Source organism: Oreochromis niloticus, linkage group LG8 (genome assembly GCF_001858045.2).
Source record: "Oreochromis niloticus isolate F11D_XX linkage group LG8, O_niloticus_UMD_NMBU, whole genome shotgun sequence".
Classification (NCBI taxonomy): domain Eukaryota; kingdom Metazoa; phylum Chordata; class Actinopteri; order Cichliformes; family Cichlidae; genus Oreochromis; species Oreochromis niloticus.
The window spans coordinates 5,625,426-5,640,709 of NC_031973.2; the positions used below are offsets into that span (position 1 = coordinate 5,625,426).

The 15,284-nt window shown below is 39.3% G+C and overlaps 1 protein-coding gene across 1 annotated transcript; it reads left to right on the plus strand.

Annotated features, from left to right (window-relative positions):
* The first annotated feature begins 1,403 nt into the window (after positions 1-1,403).
* Positions 1,404-9,939, plus strand: pdk2a (pyruvate dehydrogenase kinase 2a). Its single transcript, XM_003448725.5, has 11 exons — positions 1,404-1,635; positions 2,312-2,453; positions 2,990-3,061; positions 3,201-3,385; positions 4,764-4,853; positions 4,945-5,022; positions 5,486-5,562; positions 5,668-5,766; positions 7,910-8,020; positions 8,348-8,461; positions 8,656-9,939. The coding sequence occupies exons 1-11, from the start codon at positions 1,518-1,520 to the stop codon at positions 8,797-8,799; spliced, it is 1,230 nt and encodes a 409-aa protein (XP_003448773.1). The 5' UTR covers positions 1,404-1,517; the 3' UTR covers positions 8,800-9,939.
* Positions 9,940-15,284: the final 5,345 nt, after the last annotated feature.

Below are 15,284 nucleotides of genomic sequence, written 5' to 3' on the forward strand. Positions count from 1 at the left end.
ATTTGCAGGCATGATCACACAAACTTTGTACCAGCGGGTTAAATGTTTAATGTCTGATCAAAACATGTTGGACAGCTGCCTTGTCACATTCACTGGGAAAGTTCAGGGCTGCTGAAACCAGACTGAATATGTTTACCGTTGAGTCCAGTTTAATCCTGAATGAATGTTGAACGTGTGAAAACCAGATGAGTTGAACTGCACGTCTGTCATACTTTTAGCCAACTGGCAGCTAAGAATCAGACACACAACGTCCTCTGACCTCACTTACATTAAACCTATACTAGTGAACGCTAAGAAAGAGCACAGTCATGAATTATTACAGTAATCACAATGTCAAAAAAACTTACCCAGTGCACCAACACAGTTATGGGTAATGTTTTAATTCTTAGTAATGTATTACATAACACCAGATCAAAGTAAGCTCTTGTAATGGGTCATTTTCTACTTGGGTTCTGCATACTCTTGATAAAGGTTTGAGCATTTTGGTTGTTCTACATATACTGTCAGCTCTCGTTCTGAAGGTTATTATATCTAAACAAGGAATATTGTGCACATATAAACCCCAAGTAAGATAAATTACAAAATATGCTATTAAAGTCTCAGCTTTAGCTTTAGTCAGAACAACACATCCAGCACATATCTATTCAGACTCACATGTTTACTGAGAGTGCTTGAGTTGTAGCATAATACCTGTTCTTAACTTCTTATTTGTTACCACTGTTAGATACCAACAACTTTTTTATATTCTCTGTAAAGTGAAAAGGAAAGTATGTTTTACCTTTTGTATGTTCCATGGCAGCAGGAGGCAAAGCCTCAGACATGTTGAGACATGTACTTCTGGTTTCATACAAAATAAAGTATTGGGTTTTTTTTTTAATGTTTTAAATTGAATTAAACAGACCCTTTATGTATTGACCTTAAAGTGAGCAGGCTGGTTCTTTTCAATTTTACGCTATTTATGGTTTCGGTGTAGCTCCAGTTTTTCTGGGTTCCCCAAACAAAGATGGTGGTTCTTCCTACTGGTGATTCTTGTGATTCTCCAAAATACTACCCAAGGGCTTGTAAGCACTGCAAAGATGGCAAACAAGCAGTAAGCATGGCTTCTAGAAGAGGATTAATATTAGGTTAGGGTTTATTGTTGTTTATTGTGTTTGTATGTTGTGTTTGTGTTAGCCTTTTTATGACTAGAACCACTTGATAAACGTGTTAATTTATTTATATATTCTTTCATTTTGGAGAACTGAGGAAGAATTTAGGAAGAATTTCAAAAGTTGGGGCCTCTGAAGAGCTTCCTAGAGTGGAAGAACCCAAACTCACTAAGCCCGCCTCCTCCTCTTCTGATTGGCCAGCCTGGAGAGTAAATTAGAATTCCCACTCTCCCATTGGCTGGAGAATCCTACATCTCCGCTGCTGCCTCCCTTGTTTTCATACTACAGCATGAAAACACCTTCAGTGGTTTGGAGTAGCTTAGCTTTGGAACCTGTTTCTGAGTGGACTCGGGACCTCACAGAGCAACAATGAAGTTCGTTCGGTTTATCATGAAAAACGCCGCCATGGCCAGCGCGCCGAAACACATCGAGCATTTCTCGAAATTCTCTCCGTCACCCCTCTCCATGAAGCAGTTTCTCGATTTCGGTGAGTATTGATCCAAGCTAATGTTGTTGCTGGTTTGTGATGTAACAATGGGGGGCTACGTGACCTATGTGGCATCAGGTGCGAAGACGTGACCACAGATGTACCACAGTTTCGTGACCAAATGTCCCGTGGCCATGCATGCTTGCACGGCTCTGCATCTGCTCTGCAGTGTTTGCAGAAACGTGGTGCTCATTTTTGCTAGTGTTGCGTCAGACGTGGGCCTATCACTTGCCTATGTGTGCATTATAGTATATATTTTTAATTTTATCACCACTATGAACCGCTAATAATGACTTTATGATGTGCAGACTACCACACGTTTTGTGCAAAGGGATTGCAAGTGACGACACAGATGTCAACATGCGAATATTAATTTTCTATTAATTTTTATTATTATTGTTGTTGTTGTTGTTGTTGTTGTTGTTGTTATCGCTGTTGTTGTTTTTAATCCACTTGACTTCAATTTTGTTGGATTAAAGTTAGTAAAAAAATTACCCACCGTTATGCATACAGTTGTTTACTCCAGTCAGCAGTTCCAAAAAAAAAAAAACTTTCTCCAAATGTCTCAAATTCACACAAAGTCCTTCTTACTAACATTTAAGACATTAAAAAAACTTCTGAATGTGTATTTTTCTCCGGATCAACTAGTCAGTACATCTGTTTGTCCCCAATTCAGGTTCCATTAATGCCTGTGAAAAGACGTCCTTTGCTTTTCTGAGGCAGGAGCTTCCAGTAAGACTCTCAAATATCATGAAGGAGATTAACTTGCTCCCTGACAAACTGCTCACAACTCCATCTGTGAAAATGGTGCAGGGCTGGTAAGTCGAATGGGATTTATTGGTTAATATGATCCAAGTAATCAAATGTATTTAGTTGCTTTTTTATGTTTTAAATGTATTTATTCAGCAGGAACATTTTCCAAAACAAAAGAGCAGCTTATTACAGTTAGTGTCTCTCAGCCTCTGGTGTTTTACGAAGCATATTTGATGCCAGCTTTTATCTTCCGTCTAGTCACAGTCACAGCTGTTGACGTGTTTATTGCCAGTTTATTTCCCCCCATCGTGCTCAGAATTACAAAGCCCCCTATCTGACCAAGCTGTACTCCTTCCAACTAGGGCTGCGCTGGTGAGAGTGAGGCAGAGACGTTAGAGTTGAACTTTACCCCAGTTTCTCCTCACATGTCACGTGACTGTTGTTTTCAAGACTGCTGTTTCTGCTGTTTCCCTTATGAGGAGTGGGCTGTGATCTGTATATCCTTGTGCCAAAAACAAAGTTTTTCTTAAAAAATTGAGGACTTAGCAGTTTCTCTTGTATTTTGCAGCATATGTTAACATGTTTTAACTTATATTTTCAGGTATGTCCAGAGTTTAATGGAGCTCCTTGAGTTCCTGGACAAGAATCCTGATGATCACAAAGTCCTTGGAGAGTACGTTTCTCATTCTTATGGATGTTTTTATGTTTTGTAATGAAACATGACCTTTGTGTTTTCCCAAGCGCCTTCATCCCTTTCAATGTGATACAGCCCAAACCCCTGATGGCTGGATGTCTTTGTCATTCCTCCCCAGATTTGTTGATACCTTAGTTACCATCAGAAACAGACACAATGATGTGGTGCCCACCATGGCCCAGGGTGTCATAGAATACAAAGAGGCCTTCCCCCAGGATGTGGCCACCAACCAGAACATCCAGTACTTTCTGGATCGCTTCTACATGAGCCGCATCTCAATCCGCATGCTCATCAACCAGCACAGTGAGTAACGTTTGAATTTTTTATTTATTTATTTTTTAATTTTCACCGTGCCTTTATTGTCAGTGTGTTGTTGTTGTTGGATATCATTGAATGCCGTCAGGTAATCATCACAGGAAGCGCATGGCCAGCAAGAAATTAGCTTAAATTGTTTACATGCTAGAATTTGTTTTCTTCTGATCAGGTTATGAAAAAGCTTATGAAAATCTAATTTGATTCTGCCGTGTTTAATCTTTTGACCATTTCATTCTGTGTGGGCTTTTAAACAAATTACAGTCTTAATGGGCTCCACACAAACTGAGGCACCGAAAAGAAGAAATGCTGCACCGACTGCAGTGCTTGTATATGATGCAGCGTTCATTACACAATTACAAGCTGATGTAAACGGATGTAAATGTACTGATGAGTCATCACATGGCTGGATTTGGTGCAGCAAGCCTCCCATTTTGAGCAGAACTCTGAAAGCAAAGTTGCTCAGATTTTTCTGCTTTAGGCAAAAGAGTATATCAAATGAATGGCTTTACATTTTTCAGACTGATACGCCCCATTCTCCTTCTTTTTGCCTGTTGTCCCTGTGACAAGTGCTGAAAATACTCGCATGTCAACAGCAGATGGTTGCTCTGGCATGATGTTATGCTCTTCAGACTTCTGTTTTGTTATTGGGAGCTTGTGGAGGTATCATCAGCCATGTGGAACAAAGACCGGTGATGCATATCACTGATCTGATAGTTTAGATTTTCAAAATCACTGTTGTGTAAAGGAAAGCATTTATGCTTTATTAACTGCACAACTCTTCTTGAGAACACTTTTAACACATATGCAGGTTTCTGCATCTCGTAGCTGCTTAAACTCAGCTTTATTTTCTGTCATTTATATACTGTCGTGGTGGTAAATGATCATAGTAAACACAGCCAATGTTTCAAATAATGAGGTCACCATATGTTATAAGTAATCACTGTGTTCAACACAGTTCAACTCTTCTTGAGTCTTTATGATCTCAAAAAAAGGGGATATATGGGTGTCCCAGATACACATAATATACCCATAAAGCTTGTTTCATAAAAATGGGCTGAGGGGTTGCATCAAGGCCAATAATAAGATAAATAAGGATTATTTTGAGCTGTGAGTCATGCAAAGCTGACCTACTAGAGTATAACAGTTATATTATCGAGCTGGCATGAACATAATATGACCCCTTTTAAGTATTTTTCTAATATATGTATTAATAAATAGCACTATTAAAACAATAGAAAATAGTTGTACTTTTTCATTATCTTGGCATCAAAACCAAGCTGTGTATAGTATTTCTGTAGTTTTTAGTTAAACATATATCTCAGTGGTCCGTTAGCTGAAGATTTACACTGTTTTCTTATTCCTACAGCCCTGATTTTTGATGGTACCACCAATCCGGTTCACCCAAACACCATTGGAAGCATTGATCCTCACTGTAAAGTTGGAGACGTAGTCCAGGGTAAATATACAATATGGCTGAATTGGAGTTTTTTTTTTTTTGACCCTTTGTTTTTTGTTTTTGGTGACATGCTCTCCCTTTATATTCACAGATGCCTTCAGAAGTGCCAAGATGCTTTGTGATCAGTACTACCTCTGTTCCCCTGATGTGATACTTCAGGAGATGAATCGTAAGTTTCAGAATTTAGGAATTCTGGAAGTCTGTCCTACAGCCCATATTGACCCTTTAGCGCTATATTTACTCAGGTGTGAAAAATCTTTTAAGGTAATCATGCAAACAGCCTGAAGGGTAAAAGTCATTGCAGTGCAATGAAGTGATTTCAGTAAAGCACAAACAGACCCCGGGCCTCCAGTATGTACGCACAGTATGAGTGGTTTTATGTAAGAGAGCATGATGGATCTGAGAGGGCTCTAAATATAGCAGAGAGTCTGATTCGATGGCTAAGCGGGCCTAGCTGACCACATCAGGCGGTATTGACACACAGACCTTTTCCTCTCCATCCTCACAAAGCGTAAAACCAGAGTGCAGCAGAGTAATTGCCACTAATGGAAATCATCCATGAGTGGTTAGAATAATGAATTGTAAATGAAGTGGATGGAATAAATACTTCTTCTTTTTTCCCTTCTGTGCAGTGAAGAAGACGAGTCATCCAATAACGATTGTTTATGTGCCATCTCACCTTTATCACATGCTGTTTGAGCTCTTCAAGGTAGGAGACCCAGCTGCTGCCAGTTTTGAATATGTGCATGTTTGACTCAGAATTCCTGAACATCTTGAAAATTAATGTTATTGTCTTAAATATTCCTTTTTCTAGAATGCTATGAGGGCTACGATAGAGACTCATGAGAGCAGCAAGAACCTTCCACCTATTAAAGTCATGGTCTCTCTTGGGGATGAAGATTTGACGATTAAGGTGAGTTGCAATCTAAAAAAATTAAAAATTCTTGAACGGACAATTCATCCTGAAATCCAAATTTCCTCCATGTAGATTGGTTTATTGTCAGGTGCCCAATTATGGAGATGTTTGCCCCCCCACTCACAGAGAGTTGGGTTAAAATGGTGCTCATTGTCACTGATCAATAGTCATGACAATTTGCATATTAATGATGAAGAAACTGACCTCACAGCCCATTGTAAATCAGTAGTGCCAGTTTCAGTCTAGTTTTCAGGGTTGGATGATTGAGTGTGCTGATTGACTTTTTTGCAAACACTCGCCATTTACCTTGTTAGCTGCAGTGAAGCTTGAAAACGTGCAACACAAAACTTCAGAGTAAAAGTTGCACCTTTTGAAACGTTTTGGTTGCAAGGGTTTGCCTTCAAAGTAAAAGTAATCTCCATTTCTGGTTTGTACCACATTTCAGTTTCACTGCATCATGGCGAGTTGTTTTTAAGTTTGCGTAGACAAATGGACGTCTTCCAGGTGAACTACTGGTGACTGGGGGAGTCTGGTAGGAACCAAACCAGTACAAGGATGTTTTTGATACAGCAGCATTTAGCACTGACTGGAGTCTATGCCTGTGTAAATGTGGCTTTAGCAACTGATTTCGCAACTGCCAGCAACCTTTAGCAAACACATGCCAAACAGTTGGAGAATACACATTTTTCCCTGGCAGCTCATAGTTACCAGGCAGTTGTCGAGCGGTCTATAGGCCTGATCATCCAGAGCCTCAGCCAACTTAACCCAGTTAGATATAGGGTTATAAGCAAAATAATCCCATCATGAAAGTATAACAAGCTTTGTGAATTTTTATGTGGTTTGTTTTTTTGTTGTTGTTGTCGTTTTTGTTTTTTTGTCCTTTTTGTAAGCGATCTCTTTTTCTCCTTCAAGTGGGTTTTTTGCCACTTTGAGCACCTCTGAGTAAGTGTCATTTAGGTGCAGGTAAAGGCAAGCATCTCTACACCTATGATCCCCAAAATTGGGCACGTCAGATCAAATGATCTAAACTGATGACTGGTACTGGGGGGAAAAAGGTGTGGTTTCACAGGTGTACATATTGGACCAATCTTATGTGTATATTTGGTAAATCCAGAAATTTTTAACAGTAACTCAGTACCTAAAATTAAATGATTAAAAAGTGCTAAAATCTGCACAGCATATGAACCTCTGTTCAGCCCGACTCTGGATTCAGATAACATCCTTAATGTGGTGGGAAAGCGAAAGATCAAACGTCATCCTTGGTGTGAGCTTGGTCTTGTTCTACATGCATTCGTGCAGGAGTTTCCTCCCATAGTGTTCTAATATATTAGCAGCAGCTGGATTAAAGGGTTTAAATTGCCTGTAGGAGTCAACAGGAGTGTAGGTGTGTTTTATTTTTGTGAACAAGCACATATAAAGCAAGGTTAATGAAGCTTGTAAAGGCAAAATTATTTCACCACACTGATCCGTTTTTATTGTTGTCGTTGCACCCATTTAGTATTTATTGCATTAATAATACAGGGATATCCCACACGGTACAAAGCGTGCATCTGATTTCAAAGCTAAACTTACCCCTCCTTTTGTTATGTCCACCCAACGCTTTCTCTAAACATGTTATGTAATGACTTCACCCTCAATTAAGCACAGTGCCTACTGGCACGCAGAGCTACTAAGCTCTGATAAGATTAGCACCATGGGCTGTGTGCGTTCGTACTCACAGAGCCTATAAATCTTGACTTTATGCCCATGTGTCAACAAAACACTGAGGCTTCTTGTGCCCGACTCGCTTGACTATAAGTGACATACTATAATAAACAAAAACTTGTTGGTCTTTAACGCAGCACATTTTTATATGAACAGTTTTGCTTTGAATTAAATGGGAGTATCTGCACTTGAAATTAGACTCGTCTTATTTACACTTTCCACCTTCAGTTCCGGCAGCAGCCTCTGACAAATACAGGCCATCCACCTCTTGCACCACACCTTTGTCATGACAGTATGTACACAAACATAAGCCACTCGGTTTCCACCCTTAAATTGAAGCCAAGTGTTCGTGACAGGCAGGCCCATCTCTCTTCAGCTCTGTCCAAGCACCTCACATCATTCTCTATTTTTACCCCCTGCCCGTGCTGTGCTGTAGGTGAGTGACCAGGGTGGCGGTGTCGCATTTCGTAGGATCGAGAACCTTTTCAGCTACATGTACTCTACTGCTCCGGCTCCACCCATAGGAGACCAGAAACGGCCTCCACTGGTAAGTAAAAGTAAAGCCAAAGGAGTCGATCATTAACAGCTTTGCACAAACAACACAAACTGTTTATTCAGCAGGTCTAAAGGGTGCCGTTATGAGCACCATATTCTCTTTGGGTGCCTTTCTTTATAGCCTCCTTATTGCTTACTTAGTCATTTAAAGTTTGAAGCACTGGACTAATATTTTTGTTTTTCTGAAAAAGCCATTGACCTTCAGTCACAATAGAAACTTGACAAAAGATCTGTTTGTTCCATGGATGAACAGTGCTGCTTGCAGTGTGACAGAACAAAGCCCTCTTAAACCCTTGATCTCCCTCGTCTCTCTGTACAGGCTGGCTTCGGCTACGGTCTGCCCATCTCTCGTCTCTACGCCAAGTACTTCCAGGGGGACCTGCAGCTCTACTCCATGGAGGGCTATGGCACAGACGCTGTCATCTACTTGAAGGTGAGCCAGGCAGGGTGATCATGCATGAAACTGTGACAAGAAGCCGGCAGTTTGAAAGTCTGGAGCGCATAACAAATAGAAGCTGCCCTGTGCCATGCCTTTTGTTAAACACAAAACCAACTCTGCAGACCTGTGGAACCAGTGTAGGTAAGACAGGCCATTTGTAATTACATCCTGTCGTCTTGTCCCTCCAGGCGCTGTCCACAGACTCCATCGAAAGGCTGCCAGTGTACAACAAAACTGCTCTGAAGAACTACAAAATGAGCCAAGAGGCTGACGACTGGTGTGTACCCAGCAAAGAGCCCCTAGATCTGAGCAGCTATAAGGTGACCAAGTGAAAACCTCCTCTGGGCAGTGCATACAATGAAGCCTCCAGAATACGTCTTCATATTCCCGTGTCGTCTTCTGCCAGCAAGATGGGAACCAGACTTTGTTTTTTTCACTCTGAGAATCCTCTCCAGACTAGAGCAGACATAAGTGGCCTTTTTAATTTCAGCCTGTTTTTTTTAGCAGTAGCTCGTTAATGCTTCCTGCATCCGTTATCCTTTTCATGAGAAAATGCACACATCAGAAATGGCTACTAACAGGAAATGCATTACAATCACCTCTCAGACTTTGGTGAAGTCGTTCCAGTGTTGCTGAACTACACTCGGTATCGGTCGAGAGTGCGAGGTGACATTCTCGAGGAAGAGACAGACGGGCGGGGATAATGCAGCATGTTGTGGGTGATTTTTAAAAACGTAGATTATGACTGATTTCATACAGTAATGCTGTTGAAGACTTTTCTTATCTATTAAAAGTTTTTACAGCTGTTTAATAAGGGACATGTGGAGGTGTTCTGTGAACAGGAAGCACCTGTTGTTCAGCCTTATCACAGCAATTTCACCCAAAGGATCACTTTATTTAAATACTTGAAGTATTTAAACTAATACTGGTGTTGCACATTGTTACATTTTTGCTGTACTGTAATGCTGTTTCGTGTGTAAATTTGAACAAATGTTTGACTCTGAGCAAGTTTTGTGCATGCATTTTTTTTTTTTTTTTTGTCTTTTAAAAAAAATGTAATCACAGTATTCCCACTAACATCAGTTTTTTGTGGACCAGGCTAAATGTAATCCACTCTCTTTCTGGGCGTTGATTTGCATCAATTGCAGTGAAAAGAACAGTACAGGATATAATCTACAGGACACGGAGTTCTCTCTGACATGCAACAGTAAGCTATAGTAGCGTTTGCCTGCCTTGGAGGGAGGTTTAATGCTTTTGGACAGTTCAATGGAGGCAAATGTTATTAAACTTCATCGGATGTCGTGTTTAAATTCTCTACCATCTTGTGATCCAACAAGGCAGGGGCAGATATTTTGTTGTAATGTGCCATATGAGAACAAAATGCCCTGGGTCCACGCGTGTTGCATATGAACACTTATGTTTTGTTTTTTGTTTTTTAATGATTTAAATCCATCTTAATCATACAGTATGTACAGAATTATTTTTATAGCTACACTTTTTTTGCAGCTGAAAATATTGTAAATACTGTAAATGCGCTCCAAATGACAATAAAAAAAGTAAAACCGAGTTTAAAGTGTTACTCTTCTGTTATATTTTTTATTTTAATGTCATCTGCAGTCGGTTAATTAAGCATACAGAAGTGATTATATCAATCAGTGGATGGTCCCTATGGTGCGGCTGATTACAGCTGTGGGGGATGAAAGGAGAAGTGATTAGGGAAAGAAACAAAGTAGACAGAGTTTTGCCGCCCGGTGTCACTGGGTCTCCTCTAAAGATGGAGATGAGGTCAAGTTCAGTAACTCTACCCTGTAGACATTCCACCATGTGACCCTCGTGCACCAAAGAAATCTCACCACGTACGTGACCGATCAGAACTTTACATCTAGTTATTTCCACTCAGCTGCTTTCACTGCCTCAGGGTACAAAGAGTTGCACCACTATTTTGCCAGGAAGTGACAAGAAGGAACACACTGGTTTAGTAGCTCATGGCTCAGAGCCCAATAAGACAGAGGTCATGTTAGGGTAAACAGACTAAGACATGGGCCTGTGGTTGCTGGATATGAGAGGAGTGTGAGACTCATGCAGCCAAAGGATAAAAGCCTAAAGGGAGTTCTAATAATACCTGGATTCTGCTCGCTTTCTGTTTCAAAGGGGCGAGAGGCAGTCTACATTTAACATGTTCAGTAATGGCTGTGCTTTAAAGGTCACTTAGAGATGCTTGCTCTAAATTCTAGAGTCAAATACTGATTTTTTTTACCCCTTAGCTGTAAAAGGCTGATGGGGTAGCATGGACATCCAAGCTTGTGCAATAACTCGAGGACAAGGCAACGTAGGATTTTAAAATTCATACAAATCTTGTGTGTGTTTAAATTTGAGTGACCTCGACCTTGAGGTTAAGGTCAGGGGTCAAGTTTTCTGGAAAATCACCCGGGATACCATTTTCTAGTAGGCTTAAATGTTAACCTTTCATTTACCCCATGAATAATTTATAACCTTATTTCTTCTCAAAGCATTATTATTATGCAATTAATGTAATCTTTGTAAAGTTACAATTAATTTGCATATTTTTAGTAACAAAAAATCTAAACTTTTCATTAACACAACTTAATCAACATTACCACTTACAAGCATATTTATTATCCTGTGATTGTGCTATCACTTAATTGTCAGTAATTTCAAGTAAACATTACTTGTGTTGTATTTATATGATGAAACCAATCAGGGTAATTTTGACCCCCTGTATAAAATAATTTAAATAAATAAATAACTATCCATCCCAGAGATGTAATCTCTTCCAGCATGTGCTGGATTGGCACTCATTACACGCCTGAAACACCTCAGCTGGCTCCTTCTGATGTGGAGGAGTAGCAGCTCAGTTTCTCACTCTATCTAAGGCTGAGCACAGACACCCTTTGGAGGAAACTCATTTCCGCTGCTTGCATCTGCAGTCTCATTCTTTCAATCACTACCCAGAGCTCATGAGTAGAAATGCAGACCTCACAGCTTCACTTTTACACTCAGCTCTCCCTTCATTACGACAGACCAGTCTGGCTGTTAGTCTCATTCCTCTCTCCGCTAACTCATGAAGCAACCCCAAGATACTTAAACTCTCCACTTGGTGCCGAAAGTTGTACCTGTTCCAGAGCGGACACTCCAGCCTTTTCAGGCTGAGAACCACATGCTAGGTGCTAATTCTCATCCAGGCTGATCCACACCTGGATGAAAACTGTTCCAGTGAAAGCTGCTTCACTGAAGCCAACAGAACCACATCATCTGCAAAAAGCAGAGACGAGATTCTGAAACCCCCAAACCCACTGACTGCTTAGAAATTGGTAGCAAAGGATACCCCTGGCTAACTAACCCCGGAGAACCAGTCTGACTTATTGCTGGTAAAGCAAACCAAGCTCTCACAAAAACTAAAGCTAAAAACACACTACAGCGAGTCATAGCACAGAATTGGCCTCGTGGTATGCTCAGGACATGCTGGCTGTGAGTGAACAGAAGGAGGAGTGAACAGTTGCTACGTTGCTATCTGTGTTTCAAGAGCAAAGGTACCACCTCTTTCAAGCAGATTTTCCAGTCCAGAATTGGACAGTCACATCAGCAGGTGGAGTTTTCCTCAATCCCAGGAGGACCACCGTTGCTCAGACTTGCAGTGTAGCAGTATCAGCGGCATGTACAGCAGCACATTTTTTGATAATGTCCAGTCTGGGAAGTTCTCAGATGATGAATGCAGCGGTGGAGTCTGTCTTTCTTATAATCACTCCCAAAGTGGCCCTAACCCATGATACTGTGTGATACATACTGTGTGATACCAGCTATACAACAACATTTAATGTTTGACTTTATTATTGCCAAACAACACAAAGAGAGCATTTTGTAAAATTAATACTTGTACTAAACTTGATTACCTTTTGTTGATCATACGTGGTGCTTTAAGTGACTTTAAATTCAAGATGTTTGCTTGTATGTTTCTCTTATATGATGATATGTTTAAAGGAGAGGACAATATAATAATATAATAAATTTGAAGAATTATTAAACTGCTGTATCTGACTTAATCACTGATTCAGTTTTACAGTATCTCTCAAACCCTGTACCTCATCCTTTGCTCACATGTAGTACATTTACATTTGCATAACTTGTTGTTCAGATAAATTAGATTTAATTACAGTTTCAGAACTAAAACAACTTCATAATAAATCATTTCTGACCTAACATACTGTACAGGTGTTATATTTGATTTGGCACGCTCGCTCCAGGGATGCCCATCTGTTTTTGTTGATGAATGAAAGGTCCTGTGGGTGGCTTGTTTTCCATCCCGTATTGGGTTTATATGGGCCAGCAGCTGATCTAAATGCAGCCATAGCTCTGTTTACCCGCAGGCTTACACAGATACACCGAGGAAAGAATCCAATAGCGCTCAGCTTCTATCTCATACAAACAAAAGGCTGATAAACTCTCCATAGCAACAGCAACCCCTGCCAAAGTCCACAATGTCCATCATCAGCATGTTGGCATGTACAAGAATTCTCAAAGTGCCCTTATGCATAATCTTTTTGTACCAAAGGTGTGCAATGTTTGAATCAAATCACTCAGATATAAAAATTAAAACAGTGGAGTCTAGTTATAGACTTCATATATATCATGACAGCTCCCATTGATTTTGTGTTCTACTGTTTTAAAGCCTCAATTTGGACTCATAGACATTATAAAAGACGGCGTAGACTCAGGATCTAAAAGTTGAAGCAAATGTGGAAGCGTAATAAGCCTGCATTTTTTAAAATGTCCATCAGGGGGCGATTTGCTAAATAGACCTCTAGTCCCATAGAAGTCTAATCAGAACACGGTGCTCTGACTTGATCCCAGTAGACTCTTGTCTGCCTCTACACTGTAAAATATAACTTGTTGTTTCAACTTAAAAATATGAGGTAAAGGGCTGCCTTAAAATTTTAAGTTAAGTCAAGAAATAGAGTTTGTTCTTATAACACAACCAATTGTTATCTTAATGAAAAATCACATGTTGTCTAAACTTTCATCTTAGTTTAGTTGACTGAGATTTGTTAGTCAGTTCAACTCCTTTAATTGTCATTTTTACTTGGGAAAACTCTTTCAGCTAAATTAAAATAATCTATTGTTTAAACTCTTGTCCTAGTTCAGTTGACTTGGGTTTTTTAGTTAATTCAAATACTTTAGTAGTTCTTTTAACTTAGGAATCTATTTTAGCTTAACTAACATAATCTGTTAGCTAAGTTGATTTAACTTTATTAATTACCTGAGCTCCTTAAGGTAGCTGAGTGAACTTGTAAATCGGTTTCATTTTAATTATCAGAGTTGATTGACTGGATGTAAAGAAAAATGTGTATTAAACATCTTAAGTTTTGTTTTGTTTTTTTAGCTTTCTAACATCCATTTCAGCAAAACTACCTGTTAGGTTTATCTTAGATCTCAGGTTTAAATATCTACATTCCTTTAAATTAATTTTCTGTTGTTTACAGAAAAAAAAATAAAACCCCACAGATTCCATTAAAGTCTATCTGATCATTTCATACAGAAAGTTTGTTTTAAGAACATGACAAGACAATTACTCATGAGCACCCAACATTCACCATTTATTGTGCCATCTTAGTCATCTGAGAAACAGAAAAATCAGTGACGTAGCTCATCTTTCTCACAATCCATCAAAACTCAAAGGCTGCTCCCTGTGAAACAATAAATTTGAACTTGGTCTTGAGCCCAGTTTGGGTGAAGATTAAATTCTGACCAATACTCTAGGAGCAGTAGTGATTCTTGTGAAGTAACAACATAAAGTCTGCATTAATGTAATGTATCAACGGGACACTTGCTATTTTAGAAAAGTTATTCTTTACATTTGCAAAATTTTTAAACTTCATTGTGCTCAGTCACACCTGTTAGCATAAAACTTGAAACATTAAAATAGTACAAAACCTTTGATAAGTGACAGTAAAGATCAGTTTATAACAACTAAGACATCAAACTCTTGTATTTGTCTTCGTTTACAATTGCAACAAATTCCACAGAACCAATATCTCTGAAAATGAGTGCATGCTTCTGAAACATTTGATAAGATGGATATTTCAGAAACATCAGTTTGAGTCTGCTCAATTGCAAAACAAAGGAAAAACTACTGACTTGCAGGAGATAAGCATCTGCAAAGTCCAGCATATTGTTGTTCACATAAGTTTCTTAAACCATGAACAAATGAGTAATTGTCTAATATGGAATGTAAAGTGTAGTCATTTAGTGACATACAAAAGTGAGAATGAGAACTTGCAAGAATAAAAAAACAAACAGTAAAATAAAAACTGTCCTTAACACTAAGGAGCATACAATTACAGTTCTGCATGGCTTTCTGCAAGAGTCTGTTTCTTAGACCATGCACTAGTGAGATGCACTGCCTTCCACCAATGTTCATTTGGATGTTCTGAATGACTTCAAAGATGTCCTTAAGTTCCTTTGGATAGTCTATGTTGAGGGCAAAAAGAAGGCCCATCAGCATGGAAATGGCACTTGAGACATCCCTCAGATTAGACAGGATTACTGCCGCCTCAAGGACAACCAACACATCGATGATGTCTTCTTCTTTCACCATCGCAATGCCAACTTTCATCCTCTTAGAAAACGTGTCTTCAATACCTGTTGGCTATAAAAGGGTTCAAAGACAAAAAAAGAAGAAAAAAAATTACACAATTACAATTACACAATATCCCTTGTGCTTAAGAATTCATGTCTTTCCAAAGAAGAGCCATACTGATGCTTTGGATGATGGTGATTGGCTTTGGGTAACACTTATTAG